Source organism: Arachis hypogaea, chromosome 17, assembly GCF_003086295.3.
Source record: "Arachis hypogaea cultivar Tifrunner chromosome 17, arahy.Tifrunner.gnm2.J5K5, whole genome shotgun sequence".
Classification (NCBI taxonomy): domain Eukaryota; kingdom Viridiplantae; phylum Streptophyta; class Magnoliopsida; order Fabales; family Fabaceae; genus Arachis; species Arachis hypogaea.
Genome location: NC_092052.1, coordinates 110,008,528 through 110,026,006, shown reverse-complemented (window position 1 = coordinate 110,026,006; position 17,479 = coordinate 110,008,528). Strand labels below are relative to the sequence as shown.

At 36.5% G+C, this 17,479-nt stretch overlaps 2 protein-coding genes across 3 annotated transcripts; both read left to right on the top strand.

Moving 5' to 3' along the window:
- Positions 1-3,850: 3,850 nt before the first annotated feature.
- LOC140180681 (uncharacterized) lies at positions 3,851-7,635 on the top strand. The gene is made up of 4 exons (XM_072221953.1): positions 3,851-4,638; positions 4,723-4,822; positions 4,936-5,062; positions 7,379-7,635. The coding sequence occupies exon 1, from the start codon at positions 3,851-3,853 to the stop codon at positions 4,634-4,636; it is 786 nt and encodes a 261-aa protein (XP_072078054.1). The 3' UTR covers positions 4,637-4,638; positions 4,723-4,822; positions 4,936-5,062; positions 7,379-7,635.
- Positions 7,636-11,059: 3,424 nt separating this feature from the next.
- LOC112765882 (uncharacterized) lies at positions 11,060-14,986 on the top strand. Of its 2 annotated transcripts, XM_072223237.1 has the most exons (4): positions 11,060-11,935; positions 12,020-12,119; positions 12,233-12,359; positions 14,774-14,986. In XM_072223237.1, the coding sequence occupies exon 1, from the start codon at positions 11,148-11,150 to the stop codon at positions 11,931-11,933; it is 786 nt and encodes a 261-aa protein (XP_072079338.1). In that variant the 5' UTR covers positions 11,060-11,147; the 3' UTR covers positions 11,934-11,935; positions 12,020-12,119; positions 12,233-12,359; positions 14,774-14,986. The 2 variants fall into 2 exon arrangements, with proteins under 2 accessions (XP_072079338.1, XP_072079337.1); XM_072223236.1 differs by having other exon boundaries at positions 11,060-12,119.
- Positions 14,987-17,479: the final 2,493 nt, after the last annotated feature.

The window sequence follows — 17,479 nt, the reverse complement described above, 5'->3', positions numbered from 1 at the left end:
GGTACTTAAAAAATATATTCTGGTGTCTAATAGTTTGTGTATAACGTATTTATGACAAATAAATTTAATCTTTTTTATTGTTTATGTTTCTCTTATAGCATTTTTTCCATTCCCTTACTGAAATAACAATTTTATACCTTAAAAATTACCGTGAGATATTAACTCTATCTAAAATATTTTAGGAACAAAATTAAATAAATAAAAATAAGTTTAATTATTCTAATAGTTTTTATAATTTTATAAATTTTTAATTAAATTTTTATTTTTTTAATTAAATTTTTATCATTGTTATTAAAATCGAATTGGACCGACCAGTTCAATAAAAAACTAATGAACTAGACTCTATACAGGTCCGGTCCAATAATTGGACCGCATAAAATAAAAAATCGATGCAAAGTGGTTAAATTCGGAATGAACTAATAAAAATTACTCAAACTCGGTAAAGACCGATTCGACCGAATCGCTTCAATTTTAAAATTTCTTCAAAATGAAAGAGATGGGATTCAAACCCCATCCCCAATGAAAGAAGTGGTTGTCACAACCACCATGCTAACTTTCTTGTTATATATATATATATATATATATATATATATACAAATTAAAATACATATAAATATCTTTCAGTAAATAATTTATTTTAATTTTAATTATAAACTCACTCATTCTTAAATTAATTATATTTTTATTTAACAATAATTATAAACTCACTTATTTTTTTCATAATTATATAATAACTATTAATATTATTTTTCAATAAATACTTGTAGTATATAATAGTATAATAGATATAAACTAATTAATAAATTATTCAAATTCGAAAATAATAGTTATTTTAATATAAAAACAAAATAAAAATATTTATGATAGAGTAAAATTAACAAAATACTTATTGTTTCTATTCCATATTGTTTTAGAATAGTTAGATATTTTTAAAGTATTAGTAAAAATATGTATTTTAAATTTTAATTTTAAATTTTTAACTATGTTTTGTTTTTTATTTACGTAGGATCGGGTCAATCGGTTCAACCCGTGACCCACCGGTTGAACCAATAATCTAATAGTCCAGTAATCTGACCGGTTCGATTATCGATTCGGTTCTGACAACTATAGTTTTTATACTAATTTTAATTTTGTAATTAAATATTTTTAATATAAAAAATATTAAAATTAATAGAATATTTCTTTCGAAATATATGCGGTCAAAGATCTAATTAGATTTTTAAGTATAAATATCTTTAATTTGCGAAAAAATATTCAGTTAATTCTAACTTTTTTATACTAGCAATGACCTAATTATAAAATTAAAAGTAATATAGAAATTTAATTAAAAAATATAATAATTTAATTGTAAATTTGATAAAATTATAAGAACTAATAAAATAATTAAAACTAAAAAAATATTTTATTATAATATTATTAGTTATCAATTACCAATAATAATTTTCTCTATTACTAGAATGAAAAGAAATATTGAAAAAATGCTCAAAGAAAAAAAAAAGTTTAACAAGATACCCAGTATGTAAATAGACACTACCTCAATCTTGTGAAATAAAATTGTGACTAGCTTGTTTACTCCACAATTAGTTGTCCTTGTCAGGACAAGCTGCTTAACAACATTACACATTTTTTTTTGAACAAACAAAGCTCAACACTGTAAAGTGGAGCAAACAAACCAAAATATAAGTACTAAATGAAAAAACATAACTTCCCTGCCGATGCCAGCAGTGCCATCAACAACCAAAAGGATCACTATTGGTTCATTCATTGTAGCTCAAAATTGTCCTCTTTATTACCAAGTCAACACCTGCTTCCGTGTTGTTGAAGATCCTAGCATTACGTTCTACCCAAATGTTCCAAATCACTGCAAAGAATCCAGCCAGCCACCTCTTCTGCTCTCTTTTTTGCTTATGCCAGCCTGCCCAACTCTCAAACAGTGTCTTTATTGTGCCAGGTGTGGCCCACACTTCACCAACGGACCGCAACCAACTGCACCACACTTTTCATGTTAGTTCACAGAGAAGAAATAGATGCCTGACCAATTCTACCTCCTTATTACAAAGTACACAGATGTTATCAGTTAGCATAATAACGCCTAACCTACTCAATCTCTCCTTGGTATTAACTCTACCCACAAGTACAAACCATCCAAAAAACTCAATTCTTAGAGGTACTACTCCTCTTCAAACCGAACTTGTAAAGCTGTAGCTCGTGATCTCAGTTGACAGACTCTCCGATTGTAGAATTTGCACCACAGAGTTGGTAGAGAATACCCCTTTACAATCAAACTTTCACACTAGCTGATCCTCTTGGCCATTTGCCAACTTCACTATCCTTAGCCTCTCATGGAGCTGGTTGACAAGCTCTAGCTCCCATTGGAATAACTCTCTTCTCCACTGGAAATTCCAAATCCACTCGAGCCCATCCCAAAATCCACAATCCCCTATCAAACAATCTTGCTGATTTGAAATAGAAAAGAGTCTTGGAAAAGTCAGTTTTAGGGGCTCACCTGGCAGCCAGTTATCTTCCCAAAATAGGGTGCTCCTTCTATTCCTTACTTCCCTTACCAAGCCAATAAGTATTTTGTCCTTTAGCCTTTGCTCTGTAATATTCAAATGACAGATGTCTTTCTAAGGTCCTCCTTTTTTCGGCAACTGCTGATTAGCTAACATTGCACCAACGTTCAGGTTGTTGCAGGAGCAAACAATCTTTTTCCACAAGGGGCAATCCTCCTTTGAAAACCGCCACCACCATTTAAATAAGAGCGCTGTGTTTCGAAGCATTGCATCTCCAATCCCCAAGCCCCCCGCCTTTTTTGGTGCCTGGACCAACTCCCACGTGACTAGCGGGATACCATCACTACCATCTCCTTACACCACAAAAATCTCCTTTGCAACGCAATAAACTTATCCGCAACTGCCTTTGACATCCGATACAGGCTCAGATAATATATCGGTAGACTATTCAGCACTGATTTAATAAGCACCAGCTTACCCGCCTTATTAACAACATTACACATTTAGTAGGAGTAGGAAAGACTACTTTACACGGGGATAGCTTATGTTTTTTTCTTAGGTGAGTTAAGGAAATAATCATCAACATTTTCCAGATGGCGCACATGCATTTGTCTTAGTACTAAAACCTTACGGTAGTGCCTAGACTAAAATTAGAATCACGTATTGAGATTTTGTACGGTGTTTAATGATTAAATATTAAATTAAAATTTTAAAATTTTAATTTTTATAATATTTTTAAAAAATAAAATAAAATAAACTGAAATTTTTAGAGACATATATTAAAATTTTAATAATATTTTTTAATAAATAAAAATATTTTAATAAATATTTTTATTTTATATTTATATTTATTTTAAGCCAAATAAAATACTAAGACATAATTTAACTTTATATGTAAGACCCAGAATTTTTGAAAAGTCTTATTATGATCAAGTCTCAAATCATATAGTTATTTATAACCTTAATTTCAGAAATTATTTTATTAAGGATAATTAAGGCAAGTTTTGATTTAATGAACTTGAGATAAGTTATGATTATTATCCAATTTTATAATTATTGGATTATTTTCTATATTTAAAGTATAAGGTTGATAGTTATGAAATAATAAGTATTTTATATGATTTAGATTAAATAAGTAATATTTTAAATATTATTACTGCTATTTTGGAAAATGAAGAAATTAAGTATATTATTTCTAATTTTTAGATTTGGGTATTTTATTGAAAGTAATTTGTAAAAATTGATGAGCAAATAGTATTTTCTATATACATCTAGTGTTGGATTTAATTTGGGTTTCAATTACCATATTATCCCCAATTTTAAGTGAAATTACTAAGATGCCCATAACCCTAATTTTTGAAAATGAAACCCTAACCCTAAAAACCCTAACCCGTTACCGTTTCCCATCAGAAGCTGCAGCAGCAGCCGCAAGTCCCTTTCTCCCCCCAAAAACGAAAAGCACACACACAAAACAGGGGAGCAGAACTTTTGAGAGAGCTGAGGGAAAGAGAGGGGGCTTCACCCACGCCGCCATCGTCCACTGCAACTCACCACGAGCCGCCGATCGCGCTCCAGTTCAGCCCCACACCATCGGCGCCGTCGCCAGGGAGAGCGGAACCGAGGAGAGGGTTGGTCCGCGAGTGATGGCTGTCGCGGGCTTGGGGGCCGCCGTGCCTTCGTCGCCACCGCGCCCACGCCGCGTCGCTGCCTTCGCCCTCCCTACATCGCCGCCGTCGAGCTCGCGAGCCTGGAGGAGGCACATCGCCGCTGGTCTCGTCGGGTTTCTGCCGTCGAACCCGTCCCTACCACCCCTGCTGACCACACGCACAGAGAAAGAGGGTGCGCAAAAAAAGGAGCCGCCGCGGGGTTGCCGTCGCCGCCGCGAGGCTGGGCTCGCCGCTGTGAAAGGTCACCGCCCTTCCTCCACCATCACCGAAGATCCATCACCGAAGCTGCTGGGCTCGCCGTATGCTACTGTTGTGTCGCCGGAACTGTCCTGGGGTTTTGCCACTCATTTAGATTCTGCTCTGTTTTGGGTTAGTGCTGTTGCTATTGTTTTGGCTGCCGAAAAACCTCGATGCCGCCACCTCTGCGGTCGGAAACAGCAGCTGAGTCTTCTATGATGGTAAGCTCTAACCCTGCTTCAGCTTCTTTACCTGTTAATTTCTCCATGGGCCATGAGAGTTGTTGCTAAGGCTGGTTGTGTCAGGAGTTTACCGCGAGTTGCTGTCGTTCTGGTCACCGGCTGTGAAGTTGGTGTTGCCGGAATCCACCATTGGTGCAGCCGCTACTTGGTTCCCTCGAGTTCGGTAAGCGTTTTGTTTGGAAGAGTCCTTTAATCGCTGTTTTATTATCATACACGGACGTTTTGCGGCGTTAATTACTATACGATTGAGTTTTGGTTGTTGTATGTTGCGATTAGAGTTGTTGAGATTGTTGCGAAAGTGGCTTGGAACCGAGGTTTTGGCTGCCGGGATTTTGATTGTTGATTTCGGGTCGAGGCGGAAAGTATTCTGTGACGCGTTTGGGCTATGGTTTTGCGTTTTGAGGTAGGGGCGCTTTCCGAAAACTACAGTTTATTATTGGAATTATTACATATGGATACTGATGTGAGATATGGTGTATTTGGTGATTGTATCTGCCTTATGTATTATTTGATTGACTCAAATGACTATGGATGTTGGTTTGGCTGAATTGTTATGTGGCTTGTGAAATGTAATATTTGAAGTTAATTCTTTAAAGATTTGAAATGAGTTTAATCCGTTGAGGATTGGTTTGAATCGAGTCGATTATTTTGATGATGTGAAAGATAGAATACTCTTGAAATTCAGCCTGGGTTGCTTTAATTGATTTGGTTTTGATAAATGATTTGTTAGTGAACCGATTCTTTAAAGATTTGGAAATGAGTTAAATCGGTTGATATTGAGTTGATTTTGAAATGGTTTTCTTGAGATATGCCACTGAGGCAACTGTTGGATTTAGCTTGCTGTTGAATTGATTTCTGGTTTGAGCTGTTGAAAAGGAATGAGAAAACGGTTTAGTTGGGACCCGAACCGGGTGGCAAAAGTCCAAGTTTTAGGGGAGGTGCTGCCGAAATTTCTATAAAATCTAAGTCTTGTTTGAAAGGTTATTTAAAAGATTTGGATTTGAGAAATTGTATTATTTGATTTATTAAGAGGGTAATTATGCTTTCCAGCTTAATTTATTTGATGAACCTTATACGTTGAGTTCGGTTTATTTAGAACTGAACTATGTTTACCGTTTGAATCACTGAAGGAAAGAATGATGCTATAATATTGATTTCAATATAAAAAGGAGTTTTTAGTGATTTTTAAAGGAACCTAGATTTTTGATTGAGTAATCAAGTTTGAGGCATTTTAAAAGAGTTGGAAAAATGGGTTCCAAAAAGAAATCTGAAAGCGGTTTGATTCAAATAAACTGGTTCCGTTTCAAATGAGTTGATTTTTGGACCGGGTTGGAACTTGTGATTTTGTATGGTTCAGTTTCATAATAAATTCAGTTTTATTTACTTGAACCGAGAATCTATGATTTTAAGAGTTTCAATGAATTTTAAAGAATTGATGTAAGATGACCTTCCCTAAAGACTTGGGACTCTGCCGAGAAACTTTGTTATAAAATCCCATTGTGGAATGGGCGATTTTGATTGTTCCCAAATTGAATCTTTAACTTTCCATGGTTTTGGAAGTCTTGGAAAGAGGATGCCGAGAGCGGCTTTGTTTTAAAAAGGGAACTTACTCTGAGTAAAAGTGGCTTATGAGCCTGAGATGATTTGAGAAAATGAGATCTTTAAAGCCAAGGCTGTAAAGAGTTGAAATTTGATTTCAAAGTGAAATGGCTTGAGAAAAGTGATTTATGGCTTAAATGCCAGTTTTATAAATTTAATGATGTTGAACGGTGGAAGTGTTGTTTTGTTATGGGCCGGAATGGCTGTGTATGATATTGATTTATGGCTGATTGCCGAATGAGTTATGAGCCGTATGGCTGACTATGAATTATGAATTTAAGCCGGATGGCTGAGATGGATGTTGATCCATGGCTGAAATTGAATGAATATATGTTTGAGATACCTGGGTAGTAGCAAGGGTTGTGGTTCGTCCCACTTGCTCCAGGTCAAAGACTGTGACGCCTGGGTAGTAGCGGTAGTAGTGGTGATTCCACTCGCTCCAGGTTGAGCTGTTAAACACCCGCCTGGGTAGTAGCCACAGTAGTGGTTGTTCCACTGGCTCTGGGTTGAGCGGGTAGTAGCAATGGGGTTGTAGCTCAAACCTACTTGCTCCGCGAGGGGTGTTTCTGTCCATGGTTAGCTACCAGGACGTGTCGGGTTGGCTATATAACCGACAGATGATATCATCAGCCACTAGGGACAGGCATGCATCATATGCATTTGTGTGACATTGGTTGGGTGTGCATATTATACTTGGTTTGCCTATGTGATTAATTGCTAACTGTTCTACTTGTAATAATTGTTTGTTTGTGCTTGAACTTCCTATCTGTGTTTGCATCTGGGACTCTGTTGGATTGTGGTGATTGGTTGTTGGTTGGATTGTTTGGGCCTAGGGCCGTGGTTGGAATGAGATGAACTGATGGTTGATTTCGGTTTTGTGTTTCTGGTTTGGAACAAAATATGGGAGGCTATTTTGGTTCAGTATAGATAAACCTTTCAGAAAAGATTTCCGACTTTATTTTTATTGTAAACCATTGTTTTTGAAAAGAGGCATAAGACGGTTATTAGTCACTGGTACGGTTTATCTTCATGTATCCTATTACAGTAATTCCCAAAAACCCTCTACTGAGAACCCTTTCGAGGATGATGTTCTCACCCCCCTACATTTTTCCCCTTTCAGGATATGGGCGCAGAAGTTACGAAGAGCTTATTTAATTGTTGTTGTGATGCTCTAATTTGTTTTAGTTATGGTTTATTGTACCCTCGCCTTTATCTTGATATAATCTGTAAGAGGGATAGGGATTGTATTGGTTTATGTTTGTAATATTATTTATATATATATATTTGTATATATATATATGGATGTACTCTTTATGAGCTTTTGTAAGATGTATGGTATTTATGGATGTATGTTATCGGATGAAAGTATTTCTGGAAGCGGTATTGCGGTTTAAAGTTTTAAACAGGCTCATATTTTAGTATTAAATAGCATAAGTGTCGTCGTAATATCCGAGCTATCAGAGTCGCGCAGCCGGAAGCGTGAGCTTTGGTAGTTAGGGTGTTACATTATGGTATCAGAGCAGTTCTTCCTGTAGAGCCTGAAGAATGGACTGACTATGCTTCAATTGCATACTCTGAGTGTTTGTCATGTATTAGGTCTTGTCGAAAGACGAGAATTAGAGCTTTATGCACATGACAGTCTATCGATTAACGCTGTTAGTCTTGCGTTGCATAATTTCTAATATTAAGTTTGGTCGGCTTAATACTAGTGAATTATGTATATGAAAGCACTGATGGGTTATCATAGATGTTATACGAGTTTTGAGTAAAGCGAATCGCGGATTTTGGGAACGTTAGAAATTATTTCTCGAGGCTATTTAGTTGTGTGTCTTGAATTTTGTTCGAGTTGACCTGTTCTTTTATATCCTAACTTGAAGTTCTTGTTTGCTAGTCCTTTTTGAAAAGTAGTTTGATTTTTTTCAACTCTATTCCTCTATCCATATGCATTCTTGTTTGACCTTAAGTGCATATGCTGGTTTAAGATCCTTGTTGCATCTATCTTTCTCTATTTGAGTTCTTCTTGATTCACGTATTCTTTGATATACTTTTGAACTGTCTTGATGCGTTGTGCTCTTTAAGTCTTTGTTCCGAGTCCATTCTTTGAGAAATTATTGATTCAGTTTTTCTCTTCTTTGAGAGTGATTATAGCCAGTTTTGAGATTTTTGTGAAAATTGCTGTGGAATAGATATATACTTATCTATATGTGAAACTTTGAAGATTTCTTACACAGTTTAACAACTATTTATTTCTCATACCTCGCCCGTGCTTTTACTGGTTTATAGAACTGCACCTACTTAAAATACAAGTTGACTTTCTAGTAACTTTACTATAGTTCCAATGGACATCTTCATTTGATTATGTATTTGGATATTTTTCAAAATTTTGGAAAGGAAAGATTTTTCATTTTTATCCCGATTGAGTTTCGTTTGGTAAGCTTTACTTAACTTATTATGAATTGAGAGTGGTTTAGCATACTACATGGTTTATGCCATTGTTGTTCTTTGAAAATGTTGAACTCATAGCTTTCTTCTTATGAAGGGACTAAAGTTTCTCTTAAGCCTTCCATCTCCATAGGTGCCGTGATTGGCTTTGTTTTTAACTGCCCTTTTACACCTCGTGAACGTTACCATTGATCCTGGTTTTTCCAATCTTGTGAATCTCATTCTTATGCGAGTTAGTTTGATTTGTTTCAAAATAGTGCATCGTTTATCCTCTCATTGTCTTTACAAGAGTTTTTAGTCAAAGATTTATCCTTGAGAAGTTACTAATGATTGCGTTGTCCTTTTCTATGATTTTTGTGTTCTTTCGAATCAATTGAAAGTTGGTTTGATGTCTCAAGCCTAGTGGATCTTGTTTTAACTATTTTGATTTAAGATTCTTTCTTTTATGGCTTGACTCCTTTTAAGTACATTTTAATCTTCTTGGATGTTCTTCTGTGATGGTGATTTCAAGAACACTTTTGGAGTCTTGTTCTGAACCTTTTAAAGGAATTTTGATTTCTCTTTGAAGAAATATTAAACAGAATTTATTTTCTGTTGCTTGATTGAGATTGAAACCATTGTTCAAATTTTGACGAAGTTAATCTAAAGTTGGCATACGCTGTTTTAAATGAGGTTTTGGAAAGTTTCCTTGTTTAGTGGAAACCGGTTTGTTTGTAACGCACCACTTATTTCCTTTACCAAATTGTGAGCAAATTTTTATCTCGGAGTTTCTTTTCTAAAAAGAGTTTAACTTCCTCTTTTGTACTTGCTATAAATGTTATACACGCTTGTTTGAATATGAAATTTTGAGAATTTTGAACAAGCATTTGATTACTTCCGAGTTTTTATGAACTGCTTTTGGTTAAGTTGTGCATCTAATTATCTTTCTAAAATATTTGAGGAAATATTTTAGCTCTTAGCCAAAGTTGTGTGCATCTTGTTTTTGGGAACTCTACAAAATCTACTTCAACATGAAATTGTATTGAAGTAAAGTCACGTTTATGCTTTTGTTACTCTCTTGAAGGATGTTTGTTGTTTAACTTCTCTTTCAGACTGCGAAGTGATATTTTTACAAGTTTTCGATTCTTTTAAGAACAATGTATTCGAAAGTATTTTAATTATGCTCTTGAGTTTTGTGAGCTTTGTCTTGGGTTTGAGATATTCCTTTCTGTAAATCTCCTACTTCTTCGACTCAATTTGAATTTGTTTCGAACTAAGGCGCTGGTTCTCTTCTTATTAGTCCTATTGAATTTCTTGGATCCAAGGGTTATCTTTGGAGTGGTCAATTGGTTTATTTCTAGCAAACTTCTTTGCTTGAGTATCCTTGTTTATTTGGAAATTGGATACCCTCTCTCAAATCTATGAGTATTATTGTTGACATTTATCTCTCATTCCTAAATCTTGTATCCTTCTGAGTAGACTCGAGAATTGTTTTGATATCACGTGCGACTTGTAGACGTAGTAACGCGATACATTAGTTCTTTAAGACGTGATGTGTATACGGAAGTTGAAGCGGTAGGTGTGCAACGTATGAGTTGTGGGCGTTTTGTTCCTGCGAACGGGTTTGCGGTTGTCAGGCTTGTGATCGAGTATGGGGATTGTAAAGTGCTTGATGGTGTTGGAAAGTTGAAGCTTTGAGGTTGATGTGAGATTAGAGTGCGGATGTTGAGCACGTCGTTTTAACCCCATCCTATTTTATAGCCTTTGATGCTTTGCCCTTCTATCACATGATTGACCCACGTTATCTTTTGCATTGAGCCTACCTTGTAACGTTTGCTCTGCAATCACACTCCTACCTTTACGTCCTTATGCTTATGACAATCAAAGTATTGAAAATTGTATATATGATTATATTTTGAGATATTTTGTTTCTTCCTTAAATCTGTTCAAGGGTGAACTGTTATAGAATTTCTTTCATTTTGTATCAATTTTCGAGGGCGAAAATTTTTATAAGGTGGGTAGGATGTAAGACCCAGAACTTTTGAAAAGTCTTATTATGATCAAGTCTCAAATCATATAGTTATTTATAACCTTAATTTCAGAGATTATTTTATTAAGGATAATTAAGGCAAGTTTTGATTTATTGAACTTGAGATAAGTTATGATTATTATCCAATTTTATAATTATTGGATTATTTTCTATATTTAAAGTATAAGGTTGATAGTTATGAAATAATAAGTATTTTATATGATTTAGATTAAATAAGTAATATTTTAAATATTATTACTGCTATTTTGGAAAATGAAGAAATTAAGTATATTATTTCTAATTTTTAGATTTGGGCATTTTATTGAAAGTAATTTGTAAAAATTGATGAGCAAATAGTATTTTCTATATACATCTAGTGTTGGATTTAATTTGGGTTTCAATTACCATATTATCCCCAATTTTAAGTGAAATTACTAAGATGCCCATAACCCTAATTTTTGAAAATGAAACCCTAACCCTAAAAACCCTAACCCGTTACCGTTTCCCATCAGAAGCTGCAGCAGCAGCCGCAAGTCCCTTTCTCCCCCCAAAAACGAAAAGCACACACACAAAACAGGGGAGCAGAACTTTTGAGAGAGCTGAGGGAAAGAGAGGGGGCTTCACCCACGCCGCCATCGTCCACTGCAACTCACCACGAGCCGCCGATCGCGCTCCAGTTCAGCCCCGCACCATCGGCGCCGTCGCCAGGGAGAACGGAACCGAGGAGAGGGTTGGTCCGCGAGTGATGGCTGTCACGGGCTCGGGGGCCGCCGTGCCTTCGTCGCCACCGCGTCCACGCCGCGTCGCTGCCTTTGCCCTCCCTACATCGCCGCCGTCGAGCTCGCAAGCCTGGAGGAGGCACATCGCCGCTGGTCTCGTCGGGTTTCTGCCGTCGAACCTGTCCCTACCACCCCTGCTGACCACACGCACAGAGAGAGAGGGTGCGCAAAAAAAGGAGCCGCCACGGGGTTGCCGTCGCCGCCGCGAGGCTGGGCTCGCCGCTGTGAAAGGTCACCGCCCTTCCTCCACCATCACCGAAGATCCATCACCGAAGCTGCTGGGCTCGCCGTATGCTACTGTTGTGTCACCGGAACTGTCCTGGGGTTTTGCCACTCATTTAGATTCTGCTCTGTTTTGGGTTAGTGCTGTTGCTATTGTTTTGGCCGCCGAAAAACCTCGATGCCGCCACCTCTGCTGCCGGAAACAGCCGCTGAGTCTTCTATGATGGTAAGCTCTAACCCTGCTTCAGCTTCTTTACCTGTTAATTTCTCCATGGGCCATGAGAGTTGTTGCTAAGGCTGGTTGTGTCAGGAGTTTACCGCGAGTTGCCGTCGTTCTGGTCACCGGCTGTGAAGTTGGTGTTGCCGGAATCCACCATTGGTGCAGCCGCTACTTGGTTCCCTCGAGTTCGGTAAGCGTTTTGTTTGGAAGAGTCCTTTAATCGCTGTTTTATTATCAAACACGGACGTTTTGCGGCGTTAATTGCTATACGATTGAGTTTCGGTTGTTGTATGTTGCGATTAGAGTTGTTGAGATTGTTGCGAAAGTGGCTTGGAACCGAGGTTTTGGCTGCCGGGATTTTGATTGTTGATTTCGGGTCGAGGCGGAAAGTATTCTGTGACGCGTTTGGGCTATGGTTTTGCGTTTTGAGGTAGGGGCGCTTTCCGAAAACTACAGTTTATTATTGGAATTATTACATATGGATACTGATGTGAGATATGGTGTATTTGGTGATTGTATCTGCCTTATGTATTATTTGATTGACTCAAATGACTATGGATGTTGGTTTGGCTGAATTGTTATGTGGCTTGTGAAATGTAATATTTGAAGTTAATTCTTTAAAGATTTGAAATGAGTTTAATCCGTTGAGGATTGGTTTGAATTGAGTCGATTATTTTGATGATGTGAAAGATAGAATACTCTTGAAATTCAGCCTGGGTTGCTTTAATTGATTTGGTTTTGATAAATGATTTGTTAGTGAACCGATTCTTTAAAGATTTGGAAATGAGTTAAATCGGTTGATATTGAGTTGATTTTGAAATGGTTTTCTTGAGATATGCCACTGAGGCAACTGTTGGATTTAGCTTGCTGTTGAATTGATTTCTGGTTTGAGCTGTTGAAAAGGAATGAGAAAATGGTTTAGTTGGGACCCGAACCGGGTGGCAAAAGTTCAAGTTTTAGGGGAGGTGCTGCCGAAATTTCTATAAAATCTAAGTCTTGTTTGAAAGGTTATTTAAAAGATTTGGATTTGAGAAATTGTATTATTTGATTTATTAAGAGGATAATTATGTTTTCCAGCTTAATTTATTTGATGAACCTTATACGTTGAGTTCGGTTTATTTAGAACTGAACTATGTTTACCGTTTGAATCACTGAAGGAAAGAATGATGCTATAATATTGATTTCAATATAAAAAGGAGTTTTTAGTGATTTTTAAAGGAACCTAGATTTTTGATTGAGTAATCAAGTTTGAGGCATTTTAAAAGAGTTGGAAAAATGGGTTCCAAAAAGAAATCTGAAAGCGGTTTGATTCAAATGAACTGGTTCCGTTTCAAATGAGTTGATTTTTGGACCGGGTTGAAACTTGTGATTTTGTATGGTTCAGTTTCATAATAAATTCAGTTTTATTTACTTGAACCGAGAATCTATGATTTTAAGAGTTTCAATGAATTTTAAAGAATTGATGTAAGATGACCTTCCCTAAAGACTTGGGACTCTGCCGAGAAACTTTGTTATAAAATCCCATTGTGGAATGGGCGATTTTGATTGTTCCCAAATTGAATCTTTAACTTTCCATGGTTTTGGAAGTCTTGGAAAGAGGATGCCGAGAGCGGCTTTGTTTTAAAAAGGGAACTTACTCTGAGTAAAAGTGGCTTATGAGCCTGAGATGATTTGAGAAAATGAGATCTTTAAAGCCAAGGCTGTAAAGAGTTGAAATTTGATTTCAAAGTGAAATGGCTTGAGAAAAGTGATTTATGGCTTAAATGCCAGTTTTATGAATTTAATGATGTTGAACGGTGGAAGTGCTGTTTTGTTATGGGCCGGAATGGCTGTATATGATTATGAATATTGACTGGTTTTGGATTGAACCGTGAGCCGGAATGGCTGTGTATGATATTGATTTATGGCTGATTGCCGAATGAGTTATGAGCCGTATGGCTGACTATGAATTATGAATTTAAGCCGGATGGCTGAGATGGATGTTGATCCATGGCTGGAATTGAATGAATATATGTTTGAGATACCTGGGTAGTAGCAAGGGTTGTGGTTCGTCCCACTTGCTCCAGGTCAGAGACTGTGACGCCTGGGTAGTAGCGGTAGTAGTGGTGATTCCACTCGCTCCAGGTTGAGCTGTTAAACACCCGCCTGGGTAGTAGCCGCAGTAGTGGTTGTTCCACTGGCTCTGGGTTGAGCGGGTAGTAGCAATGGGGTTGTAGCTCAAACCTACTTGCTCCGCGAGGGGTGTTTCTGTCCATGGTTAGCTACCAGGACGTGTCGGGTTGGCTATATAACCGACAGATGATATCATCAGCCACTAGGGACAGGCATGCATCATATGCATTTGTGTGACATTGGTTGGGTGTGCATATTATACTTGGTTTGCCTATGTGATTAATTGCTAACTGTTCTACTTGTAATAATTGTTTGTTTGTGCTTGAACTTCCTATCTGTGTTTGCATCTGGGACTCTGTTGGATTGTGGTGATTGGTTGTTGGTTGGATTGTTTGGGCCTAGGGCCGTGGTTGGAATGAGATGAACTGATGGTTGATTTCGGTTTTGTGTTTCTGGTTTGGAACAAAATATGGGAGGCTATTTTGGTTCAGTATAGATAAACCTTTTGAAAGGCTTTTGATGTTTTCGAGAATTGAACGGTTCCTCTTTCAGAAAAGATTTCCGATTTTATTTTTATTGTAAACCATTGTTTTTGAAAAGAGGCATAAGACGGTTATTAGTCACTGGTACGGTTTATCTTCATGTATCCTATTACAGTAATTCCCAAAAACCCTCTACTGAGAACCCTTTCGAGGATGATGTTCTCACCCCCCTACATTTTTCCCCTTTCAGGATATGGGCGCAGAAGTTACGAAGAGCTTATTTAGTTGTTGTTGTGATGCTCTAATTTGTTTTAGTTATGGTTTATTGTACCCTCACCTTTATCTTGATATAATCTGTAAGAGGGATAGGGATTGTATTGGTTTATGTTTGTAATATTATTTATATATATATTTGTATATATATATGGATGTACTCTTTATGAGCTTTTGTAAGATGTATGGTATTTATGGATGTATGTTATCGGTTGAAAGTATTTCTAGAAGCGGTATTGCGGTTTAAAGTTTTAAACAGGCTCATATTTTAGTATTAAATAGTATAAGTGTCGTCGTAATGTCCGAACTATCAGAGTCGCGCAGCCGGAAGCGTGAACTTTGGTAGTTAGGGTGTTACATTATACATTTTATATTAAATATTAGTTTAATTATTTTGCAATTCCTTATAGTTTCATCAAATTTTTAATTAGGTTTCTATACTTTTTTTTTTCAATTGGATCCTGATACCATTTAATTTTTTTAATTAAGTCCTTACCGTCTAAAAAAAGTCTATAATAACAGAATATTCTATTAAAAAAAGAATATTCTAAAATTAAAGATAAATAACTTAATCTAAATTATTTCAATATTTTTTAATTTCCACAATACCCTTAACATTTTTTCAGATTTAAAAACTCTATGTTCTCCCTCTCTGACCTCGCTCTCACCTTTTGCTCTCTCATCCCCGCTCTCACCCCCTTCGCATCTGATCAGAACTAATGGAAAAAAAAATTTTATGGAAAGCGTATACAAGCGGTGGACCAACGGCAACGAGTATGAAGTCGGTGGTGGTTCAGTGACGAAGATAGAGGAACAGCCGTCGTGAGGGCGGCTGGATGCCTCTCTCCCCCCCTCTCTCCCTGTTTGCTATCGCCACACACACCAGCCATCCATCTTGCACACCTTCGTCTCCACCTTCCCTTTCACGATAGTGCAGCCCTCAACGCCGTTTCTGGCTGTGCATTGTAACACGCTAACTTTTAGCACCTCATAATCGTACTAAAAGTCCGAGCGCTACTAACCTCTATTCCTTTAATTATATACTATGTTTATTTAATATTGAGCCTTCGCGAATATGAACCAAAATTTTTAATTAAGAAAAATAAGATTCTTTACTTTTAATCACTTAATCACAAAGCAGAATCAATCATAGGCACAAACAATGCAAGACAAACACAAATTAGAGAGCAATTACAGAACATAGAATCCAATCACAAGCACACACAATCATAAAAACATAATCACAACAAGTATGCGCAAACAAGGACGATGCATATCTAGTCCTATACAGGCCATGAGCTCATGTGTCGGTTTGTTGCCCGATTCTCGACACTGGTCCTGAGATAAGCGTTTCGTATCGCCGTCCTTATCTCATCCAACGTCCCCTTCATGAGCGTTATGCATCGCCGTCCTCATGGGAGAACCTTCCTTTCGGTCTCCAGTGAGCGTTACGCATCGCCGTCCTCACTGAGCCGTCCCTATAGTGTCAAGTGAGCGTTACGCATCGCCGTCCCCACTAGACACTTGGCATTAAGGCCCAAACAACACTCAATTTTAATCAACAATTCTCATTTACAAAAACCCCCAAAATCATTAAAATGACCCCAACTGAGCTGTTCTTTATGGCCGAACCACAATTCACAAACAACAACAATAATTCAACAAAATTTTAACATAAACTTAATCAAACTCAACTAATGATCAATCAAACCAACATTCACTTATCAAATTTACATTTAATTATTATAGAATTACCAAAACCCTACCTCCGTATGAAATCAAAATACTCGAAGCTCCGGAAAAATTTTTCGATTGAGCTAATGAAAAAGAAAACGTCAGAAATCGTCTGTGCCTCTTAAAACTCCAATTGGCCAAATTCAAGAAAAAGAGGAGTTACATCACCGTCAACTTCTACCGTACAAAAATAACACCAACGTATAAAGGAGAAAGATATGAAAACTTTTACTGGATTAGATTTTTTTATTAGAGTTACGAATTTTAAAAAATCAAGAGCCGAAGATTTTCTGTCATGGTGGTTCTCATTTTCTCTCCCTCACGGCTCTCTCTATTTTTTTTCCTTGTGATGTTCGGTCATCAAGAGAGGAAGAATGGAGTTAGAGGATTTAGGATAGTGATGATGTGTTTGATGGAAATAAGAAACATGTGTCTTGTTAAGCATGTATGTATATATATAAAAGCCACATTTGACTTCTTTCTTACTATTTCCTTAATGGCTTTCGGCCAAAGTAATAATTCTTTTATTTTTTTTGAAATACATTCTTATAATAAAAATTATTTAAAAATTCTAATAAATTTTAAATTTAAAGTATTATAAAATTTAATTTAATTATTTTAAAAAAAATAATTTTCTTTAAATAAAATAATAAATTATGACTAACTCATTATTTAATTTTTCAAAAACTCGAGGTGTTATATACATTATGTGTCGTTGTCGCATTGGCTGATTCTTCCGCTGTGGATGTCATCGTCTTCCTCAACTGGTTTTGGATGATTCTGGTAGATTAGTTCCTAAATCAGAATTTGAAATTATTGTTGACTTGTGATTTGAATTTGTTGTGAATTTGGAGTTTGAAATTTGTACAATTGAATTTCAAATTGGTTGTTTTGTGAATTTGTTTGGCCCATGCTATTCATCATGGTCTTGAAGTCAAATGAGTTGGAT